Source organism: Sardina pilchardus, chromosome 6, assembly GCF_963854185.1.
Source record: "Sardina pilchardus chromosome 6, fSarPil1.1, whole genome shotgun sequence".
Lineage (NCBI taxonomy): Eukaryota > Metazoa > Chordata > Actinopteri > Clupeiformes > Clupeidae > Sardina > Sardina pilchardus.
Window position 1 is genome coordinate 8,984,538 of NC_084999.1, and position 10,844 is coordinate 8,995,381.

Here is a 10,844-nt window from a genome sequence, read left to right on the forward strand (position 1 = left end):
GCATGACAGCATGGCCTTAAATATTTACACTGTCTCAGGTTCAGCACGGGGCAATAACACCGCATTCTGGCTGGTACCCGATCTGATCCCAGCCCACTGTTGTCTCCGAGACCAGTTCCCAAGGCACAGCACGCCAAATATGGATCACTGTCTTTACCTGTGAGAAAGTAGCTATCTGTTATGAATGAAACAAACTAAAGAGAGAGAGAGAGAGAGAGAGAGAGAGAGAGAGAGAGAGAGAGGAGGAAGGGGAGAGAGAGAGAGAGCGCAGTGAAAGAACCAAGTCTGAGTGGAGAGTAAAACCAAAAAAGATTTGGGAGGTCAACAACACAACAACAAACAAGACTGGGTCTGAGGCCTGGTGGAGGGTGGTGGTGGTGGAGGGTGGTAGTGGTGGAGGGTGGTGGGGGTGGAGGGGGGGTGGTATCAGCGCGGAGGGGCTGCTTGGGATTACTCAGAGCCTGCGGAGGTCAGACCACTGACCCTACTGGTGTATGTGGAACGTAAACACGGGATGGGACAGGGCCGGAGCGGATAATTAGCACTCGGTTGATGCTCCAGGAGCCGGGGCAGCTGGGTAATCACGCGCGGGGGCAAGGTCGATAACCGGGCCTGCTGTGTGTAACACGCACCCAGCCAGTCCGCCCGCGCGCCCGCCAATGCAGCTGGCCAGATCAACAGCGCGACCGACTCCTCGCTAAGCTCCATTGCGCCACAGAAGCCCCCACTCTGGCCTGTGTGTGTGTGTGTGTGTGTGTGTGTGTGTGAGTGCGCATGGGCGCATGTGTGTGTTAATGGCAGTGTGTGTGGCTGTGTCTGTGTTTTTCTTTAGTGTGCGTGAGGGAAAATAGAGAGGCGACAGAAAGGGGGGGTGGGGGGGAGACAGAGAAATGCAGAGGCCACATTTCACAGCCCAAATTACAGATAAAAACCATGCAGCTCGCTGTCTTTTACAAAGCACTGCTGGAGGGGATGTGTGGTCGTGAGCTGTCTGCAGTCCCTAATGTACTTGTGGATGTCAGGGGACAGGCTTCTATAATCAACTAATGCTGCATTCTGACACTCTTTGTTGGGGTGAGGAATGCGATTCATGCTACAGTACTGTATGTGTATGTGTGCCCCCTTTTCCTTTTTAATGACGGCTTTGACTGATCACTACGAGCCAGATCAGTGAGCCAGTCTGAGCCTGTGAAGGGTGTGGCTGTCGCCAGGCAGTCTGTTATCATGTCATTTTACACTCCATCATCCAAGATGGCCACAGTGCAACCAGGCAAACAACAACAGGCCGAAATAATAAGGCAAATATGTTTTTGTGGGGACATATTTCCCGGTAGTGCTCACTGTGTTTGTTTTGTGTTTTCGCTTGAAAATATTTGGTCCGTCCCCTGAAGCTCAAAAAAGACTGAGGGTAGAAATAACAGAAAAAGCTGTCAGACTGTTTCCTTATTTCTTTTCTCTTTTTTTTTAAATATTGAATGTCGATCGCAAATCACACAACTGACCACAAAGTGCAATAAATGCACTCTGTTTCAACATCTAAAAAACCCTTGGCGAGAGTCAGCTCAGATAGAGAGGGACCAGTAACCTCTGAATAATCCTGTTTCCTCGAAGAAACACCGAACTGTCTCATTGGAAGTGATGAATCATAAATCCTCTGGGTATATAAGTCTCGAGCTGAACCTCCACGAGGCGAAGAGAGGAGCTCATTTGGTGCTTTGCCAGCTGCTGTGTCTAGTTTGTTTAGCTTCAGTTGTTTTGTGGGCAGGGAGAGATATGCACTTTTTAGTAATGGCCTGAGAGGCTTGTTGCATGGATGAAAACCTGGCTGTTCTTCTGTCTCTTCAACAGATAGTCATTTTGAAAAGATTCCTCTATCTCTAATACAGTACATTTAATATCGGAATGATAAAATGCATGTTGAACCCCCCCAACACCCCCCCCCCCCCCACACACACACACACACAAACACACCACTCTCAACGCCCTACCACACACATATACCGTACACACACACACACACACCTACAAACACACCAGAAAAAGTAAAAGACAGGAAGTATACCTGGGCACTTTTTCTTCCTCACCACGCAGTCCCTCTTCTCGTGGATGGGGGGGCAGGGGTTGCCCTGCGGGGAGGGCGTCCTGAGAACCTTCCGGGTTCTCGTCTCCTCGCCCCGCTTGAAGCCGCACGTCTTGCCCGGGCGAGAGCAGGGGCTCCATTCGCTCCATTCGTCCACCTCACAGTGCACTGTCAGATGGGAAGCAATGGGGGGGCAACAGTGTTAACCTTTAAAGGTGTGGGTTTTGAACATTCTAACACAAGATTCCATTCCGCAACAATTCAAGGTTCTAAAATTCTATGTAGAATTCAATGAACCCAGATATTCTTTAGAATGTTAATTTTCCAACATTCCTGTCACACCGGTGTGACGGTACACCCTTGGATGGAGAAGTCTTCAGTAGCTCACAATATGGTTTTTGTATTCCTTACGTCATTGATCTATAAAATACTGCATACATGTGCTATGACACGTATGCAACGCTGTACATTTGCCTTAGTTAAATCTAGTGTGTGACTAAACCCAATTGAGATACCAATTCATTTCAGTCTCACTCCACCCTCTACAATTCAGTCCATCTCCATCTCTCTTTCTCTCTCTCCACATCTCCATCTCTCTTTCTCTCTCTCTCCACAGGTCTTCTTGTACTCACCTTGAGGGATGCACTCCAGGGCCGGGTCGCTGGGCTCGTACTCCTCAGGGCAGGTGTGGAGGCACTTTGCTTGCAGGAGGAAGAAGCCGGCCGCACACCTGGTGCACGCGTCGCTGCTCACGCAGCTCTCGCAGTCTGCGGGGCACTCTGAAAAACCCGCACACAACCCAACAGTCTGGTCAGTGTCTGCAGTGAAACCACCTCCATACAGAAATGACACCGTACTCTCACACGAGATTGATAGAAAGTGAGATAGGGTAATGGTATGCAATCTATGTATCCATCCATCTATCTATCTATCTAGAATAGAATAGAATATATTTGAATGTCCCCATGGAGAAATGTCTTGGACTTGTCTTGTCTGGGACTTATCAAAGCAACACAGTACATACAACATGGAAATGACAGACAACATAACATTACATAATAAATAGAAACACTGAAACATTGACACACACAAGCTACACAGCACAGAGGAGCCCATTGACAAGAATGTAAACAGCCCATGGAGCTCCAATAACACTTACAGTAAAAATCTATAGATCTATCTATCATCTAACTATCTATCTATCTATCTATACTGTATCTATCTATCTATCTATCTATCCATCTACTCACCGAGAACACACTCGCGCTGGGCGGTACTGGCTACTCGGCCCTCGGGGCAGGTCTGCAGGCACTTCCCCTGGTGCAGGTAGAAGCCGGGCCGGCAGCGAGTGCAGAAGTTGCTGGTGAAGCAGGAGTCACACTCCGGCCGGCACTCTGTAAGACAGGACACAGACCCACAGGCAACTATGAGTCTGCACGTTCAAGATGAAATACGCCATACAGAGCCACACTTTTCAAGAGAAGGGAGTAGACTTATTGAAAAGGCCAGTGGCTTGTCATACATAATAATGCACTGTGTTCTAGAACAATTCGGTCTTCAATGTTTCAATAAATCATCAATTTACAGATCATTTCCTCCATCTTTAGTAATATCCTCCATCTTTACTGAGGAAGTCTAACTTGGACAGAGTACCAATGCAGATTGACAGGAGTTGGACCTTTTTCATGGTCATTCAAAAGTTGATACATAACAAATGTTAAAAAGATGGGAAATCGTTGACTTCATATTGAAAATATGAGGCTAAAGAGCTGTTATGCTTGTTTGAACAGCGCTTTGCCAAAAAAGGAATGCAGTGGATTTGACTTGAATTGAGCAATCCCTTGCAATAACTAAGGTCCAACTAAAAGTCTAAAATGACTAAAGGAAATGTCATACATCGAAGTCAAAACATTGTCTCACTCATTCCAGCTTTTGCGGGCGCGTCGATTCACTTACTAGTGCAGTCATTTCTGTCTGGGGAGCGGGTACCGTAGTAACCGCTGGGACAGGAGGGCAGACACACGCCTGTCTGTTTCATGCCGTTCCTCTCCAGGAAGATGAAGAGCCGCGGCTTGCAGGACAGGCAGCCATTGTACTCCGAACACGTCAAACACCCGCTCTGACACCCCGTGCTCGCTGCGATACACAGGCAACAGATGGTTCAGTTATCTGGTTTGACCACTGGTTTAAAGTGTAATTCAATACACATCAACGCTGGTTTGACCACTGGTTTAAAGTGTAATTTAATACACATCAGCGTTTGAATGAAGTCCTTCCATCATGTCAGACTCCCAAAATGTATACAGTGAAAAGCAAATGGTAATATATGTCTTATATCATACTTATTATTAATCAAGGCTATTACGACAATACATACTTGTAATAAGGGCTGTACAGTAGCTTAACAATACATACTCCATTCCATTGATTTATATAAAACTCTCCTTGAATGTTAGCATTATTTCATTCTGTTTGATGGCATATATGTTTGGAATACACATTAATACAGATGAATATAAATCTTTGAACAGCATAGAAGCAGATTTGCCTTGCATGGTACAGAAAATACATTAACATTGCATTTCTGAAAACTAGGACTCCTATTGACGTTATTTCACACTGAAACACAGCTAATATCAGCATGAGATATTCAAATTAAAGGGAAGATAGAAAAATCATTTGGCACACCCATAAGAGGTCAAATTCTGAACTGCGTAAATGCTGTACTCCCAGAGATGTGAAAGCAACAGATCCTTTTCTCTCGGCATGCCGCAGGTTTCGTGTGAACAGACACAGATAATATATAAACACCAAGCCCATGATGCAGCGGAATAATAAACACAACAGGGTGGACTGGACACTCATCTGCAGATTGTCCAAATGAACAACGCAATCAGCAGACACACAGTAGTACATACTCTTGCGTGCCACATTCTAGGCACAGTTGCCCTGCAGACACACACACACACACACACACACACACACACACACACACACACACACACACACAGAGAGAACTTGTCATGGTGGGAGACCTTCAGGTCTGGGAACACACACAGTGGGTCAGTGCACATGTTGCAGAATTCCCATTCCCAGCATCCGATCAACCTTACAAACACCCCCCCCCCCCCCTCCGTCTCCCCCCTTCACCCATCCACATTTTATTTCAAAGGCATAAATAACCTTAGTGTATGGCTACCTTGTCAGTGCAGGAGAATGTGAGGTATTTCTTAAGATATATGATTTGTTTGAGTGACCTGAAAGCACTGACTCATGAAAACAACCCTACAGTATGACTGTGCACACATGCCTATGATAATAAACTTTCAGTCTTCATCCATCTGAAGGCTCGGGCCACTTTGTCATGCCACTTGGCGTGTTAAAACAACATGGGAACACACAAAGAGCATGCCACTGGCATGATAAAGACTCAAAGTCACTGGTCCCTGTGGAGCATTACGGAATATTTCATGACCAACAATAAAGGGAAGGCAATCATATCTACGGTCACTGTATAAATATCAATGACAAAAAAATCACACATTATGCTAACAAAAGAGATGGAAGACTGAGGACCACTCTGATAAAGACCCCTTCTCGTGAGGCTGCCATGTATTTATGGAGGGGGCAAAGTGCCAATTTTAGAGGGACAGAGAAAACTGATTGGCATGTGAGCGCCTAGTGTGGGACGGAGGGATACAGTGAACCAGAGGGCAGAGCTGACAAGAAAAAGAGAGCGCGTGGGGGAGAAGAGAGGATAGAGAGAATGAAAAAGGAAGAAAGAGAGAGAGGGAGAAACTATTAGCCGCTGCCAATTGATCCCAGGTGCTGCCCCCAGAGTTGCACCTCTCCTGGCTGGCTCGCTAGCTGTGCCGTCTGGCCCTCAGTGGACGTCTGCAGCCCCGGAGGCCAGAACAGGGCCTGCATTCACTCACTGAAGGGGCCAGGAGGGTTAACCTGGGGTGGGCCCAACATCCTGGAGGACATCTTAAATGAAGTCAGAGAACGCAAGGAGGGGTGGTGGGCTGTGTGTGTGTGTGTGTGTGTGTGTGTGTGTCTGTGTGGTGGTGGGGGGGTGGGGGTAATCACCTCAGAGCAGTGTGAGGTGCTGGTGGTGGAGTGGGGGTGGCGTTAGTATATGTCAAGTTGGTTTAGGTGCTGTTTACTAGAGTGAGGGGAGACGAAGGGAGGAGGGAAGTTGTGAGGGTGAGTATGTGAGGTGACACATCGTTGAGGAGGGCACAGGTGAAAGCAAGCCTAGCCTCAGAGTATACCTGTGCGCACAGCCACACAAGGTATAGGGAGAGATGTTTGTCTTCGCTCGTCGCCGCCATTTCATATTACAGGCGAATTGTGCTAATGCTTCACAACCCCCCTTCCCCCAACCCACCCACTCAAGTTTCAAGGTTTACCTCTACCACCCCCCCCCCCCCCCCCACACACACACACACACTCACACCAACCTTTTTTCCCTCCAGTTCAATGTTGGCTGCCAGATTGCCATAGATCATGGATATTCTGTTTGACATATCTGAGCAATCTTTACAACTGCTGTCCATTTGCCCTCATGCGTTCCTGCCAAGCCTCTAATTCACAGAACCTTTAACACGGAGGAATTCTGGCCTGCCCTCGTGCCGACGCAGCCTCTGGGCCACTTGCGTAACCACCTTACCGGCACCCCCGGAGCACTGCATGTTCAGAATCACGCGCTCCGCTCCGCACCTTTGGACCCAGGCAACGGCCACAAAATAAAAACGAAAGGGGCATTCCAGGAAATCCTTCGAACGGCGGTCTCGTTAAAATGTGACCACAAGAAATTAAACAGTGACATTAAAAGATGAAGACCTGTCATCGGCACTCACAGAGAACACACATGGTGGATTTCTAATACTGATTTCTCATTGAAATGAAAAACATGCAATCACAGTAAAATATTATTGCAACGTTGCCTGTCAATGTGTCAACGGAGGTTGATCAGCAGGAGATCATAACACTAAGGGGGTAGCTGGGGTCGTGTATCGTATTTCTACTGGGTCGAGACAGTTGAAATACTGCTAACGCTTTGACCGCAATGCAACTCTCAGTATAGACAAATGGGTCTACTGAATTAATAACGTATAAAAGCAGGAAGAAACGACTCAGTGTAAACAGCCATGATTGCAGTCTTAACAGTGCATGGTGTGGTCAGCTCAACGGAGGTATGATGGAGTGGGTGTGGAGGGAGAGGCTGAGCGTCCCGTGGAGGAGTCCCATATGAATTCATAATCCCAGTGGTGATGGTGTGATGACAAGTCATTCACACTCAGCGGACCGGGCTTGACAGAGGACATGATGTCACACATGCACACACACACACACACACACACACACATACACACACATGTTTGCGTACACACACATACAGATGCACACAGATGCACACACACACACACACACACACACACACACACACACACACACACACACACAGTATGTACACCAAAGTACCTCAGCGTTTAGAGCACAGTTCACTCTGAATGAGGACTTTGGCTAGTGAAGAAATATAAAGAAGCGCAGGAAACACAAGCACTGGACAGAATATGTATTGAATTCCAGGAGTGCTCCGTCTCGTACAGAATCTTCACAGGGTACGGGCAAGAGTCACGGATTCAACATAACACACTAGTGCACTGACACTATCTCTGACTGATGATGCCTTGGGAAATCATCCTGTCAACTTCTGCTTCAAATATGTCATCTGCCCATCATCACATGAACAACCCCTATAGAATGTGAGGCTAAATGTTATTGCTCATTCAAGGTCTCTAATATGGATTTGCAGACATTTCCGCAAGATTCATCAGGAGAGCGGCAGGAAGTATAGTCACCTCGACCCCTCGGCCATTGCCTCCGCGCGCTCATTGTGGTTATTCACCCACCACCATTGAAAATCTTTCAATTAGTGGACGCTGCTCTTGGGTGGTGAGTGTGGGCGTGCAGTGCACTGCAAATAAGGAGCTGTGCTCATCTGCGCCTGTTTGTAAACTGAGACAGCAAGAGCAAGCGATACTTCAAGAGTTCATACTTCCAGAACTCGTATCGCCTACAAATCTGGTCGAAAATTCATCACGATTATACGCTCACTGAGTGAATAGTGCACAGTTATGTCTCAATAGGTCATTGGAGACTTCACTTACTTCTCAGTACATTTTTATTTGAAAAGGTTATTTCAAACTAATAAAATAACATCTAAGGTTTTTTTCTACTCTCACTGGAATTGTATTTATTTACAGTTGGGCATTAAGGTCATTATGGTGTATGTATTACTTTGATGTTGGCCTACATGTATGATTTATTGTGTCGTAAAAGCAGTGCAGAACAATCTATAAACTTATTTTGTCCTTTAGGATAGTCATTTTGAAACACTGCAGAAAAAGTGAAACACCACAGAAAAAAATACTGAACTAATTAAGCTCTCTGAAATGCTGATTATCCACAAAAAATTCTCCTCATGGGTAAAACAAAAAACCACAGCCTTCATATCTGAGAAAACAAAAATTAACCACAGTGCAAGCTCAGCTGATGGAAGAGAACGATCCCATGCAATTGGGATATAAGCCCTTTCGTGTCATATAGCCAATTGGCTGTTTCTGAACAAAACAAAATAGTTTTTTGGAATTTCAGATATTTCACTGAATCAATGAAAAACAACTGGCAGTCCAGTTTTTAGTTTTGATCTGACTGAAACCCTGCGTTTCATATTTAAAATGGCTGAAAAATGAGCTTTGACAATGCAAGCTTTGTCATGGTTTGATGTACAGCAGCAGGATTTGGAGTTGGGCACCTCCCCTGAGGTCTGGTATGGTTTGGAAGCCATCTGGACCTCAGAGATCTCACTCACTGACTGCAAAGTCACTGGCTTCCTCATCACACAAGTTCTTCCATGTGCAAACCACAGGTTAGCTTTAGAGGAACCCACAAAGCACTGTCAGACCAATGAAAGTTTTGTGAATTCCCCCACCTCATTCATTAGACTATTTAAGGGTGAAGTGAACTGATAAAACTCAAAAGTTCGTGAAGTTAGTTTGAGAGCAAATTATCCTCGCTAACTGCGCAGTTTTGGAGTTAAACTCCAGAGACTGACCCAATGGGGACCAAACACGCACGAGAGGGAACAGGTAGGAGACTTAACAGACAGAGTTATTGTCTTATTGTTCTTTTGTAGTAAGAGATGGTGGAAACCGAATGGAAACCTGGAGGTCCTAATAAATTATCTGGAAAGGATGATTTCGGAACTGAGAGAGAGGCACTGGAGACGGTGCGCGGCTTAGCCTACATGAGAGATGATGTTAAGGGCGACTTGATGTGTGCCAGTGATATCAGTTACCACGCACGCAGTCACACACACAAACACACACAATCAGGTGACCTACAACATTCAGCACATAGCATCCCCCCAACATATATCGTCATCTATCGCCAGAGTTCAGTGCAACCCAGTTGATCCGACCTTCCAAACATTCAAACGCTTTGAAACTATTCAACATCCCAGCGCAACTGAAACAAAGATTAAACATTGACCTGCTTCTTTTATATTATTTTCTGACGTATAACATTTCCTATCCAAAACGACATTCTCCCAAGAGAAGCGGTGTTTGAAAAGATCCGAGTGAGGGAGCATGGACAGGTGTGCATTTGCCCACGGGCGCTCCCCAACAATTTACTTACGTTTGTGCCGGTGCCTGGAGGCGTGTTGCTGACAATTAGTGTACTCCATACAGCGCAAGATCAAAACAAAGGAGATCAATTGTAATTGCATAGTAACCCAGGGATGAGGATGGTGCTTGCTGTGTCAATGTCAATGTCCTCTGCCAACCTGCGACTGTAATTTCGCTGTTTTCTGGTAGCACGTTACTGATTCCTAAAATGAGTTCAACTCCCAATCCAGCTCAGGAGCGAGAGAAACAGCACTTACGAAGGCCCAAATGCACCTGGGCCGTCTTGGCAGTAACATCCTGGAAACAATCCGTGTATGTACCACTGATGGTATCCGTAGACAATAATTCATTCCACGAAAATAACTAAAACCACTATCTTTCCATCTAAAGGAGGTTGATGAAACGGCGAAGTAAATAAAAAATCAGATTTATTCTTCCATGGTGATCAAATAAAACTGATCATCTCCAAGTACTCCCCTCTGATCTGATCCAATAATGTAGTTTTTCAGCGCGTCCAGGTGGGAGTTACGAAGATTACTTTTTTACGCCCGGCGTGCGAGATGTTCGAATTAACATCTCACTGAAACTTATTGTTTGCGGCGCGAAAACTCTTAACGAAACGGGAAAATCTCCTTACTCCGTATTGTCATTACAAATACCGGGGGTTTAGACACAAAGTTTCACAGCTCTGTCTGCATCATCACGGTTGAATGGGTTTCTGTCTCTGTACCAGCGCTCATTCACTCTCCACCTCTCTCGATCACTAACTGATGACTTCAGCTCTCTGCCGTCTCTCTCCCTCTCTCTGAACTCCAAAGTTTATTTAGAGGGCGATCCCCCCCACGTCAGAGACCACGCGAGCTACTGACTCTCTCCTAAGAGATTTTTGTTAGAGAGAAGCCGACCTCTTTCAGGGCATCCCATTGCAACATTTATGGATTACATCAAAGTTAAGATTGCACTTCCTCATGTGTGCTTCTCATGTAAATTTGTTCAATTTGCAGATATTTTGTATATTATTATTATTATTATTTTAAAACTCTTTTTGTTGTCAGTGTTTTAGTCCC

The 10,844-nt window shown here is 45.7% G+C and overlaps 1 protein-coding gene across 1 annotated transcript in view; it reads right to left on the reverse strand.

The window, feature by feature from the left end:
* rspo3 (R-spondin 3) overlaps positions 1-10,557 on the reverse strand; it is a 14,895-nt gene extending 4,338 nt beyond the window's left edge. The window contains exons 1-5 of the mRNA XM_062538356.1: positions 9,788-10,557; positions 4,037-4,216; positions 3,331-3,474; positions 2,713-2,859; positions 2,063-2,248 (exon numbers count right to left, since the gene is read on the reverse strand). Of these exons, the coding sequence (XP_062394340.1) occupies positions 2,063-2,248; positions 2,713-2,859; positions 3,331-3,474; positions 4,037-4,216; positions 9,788-9,878 (748 nt within the window). The 5' untranslated portion in view covers positions 9,879-10,557. The remainder of the gene's footprint in view (positions 1-2,062; positions 2,249-2,712; positions 2,860-3,330; positions 3,475-4,036; positions 4,217-9,787) is intronic.
* Between the last annotated feature and the right edge of the window lie 287 nt (positions 10,558-10,844).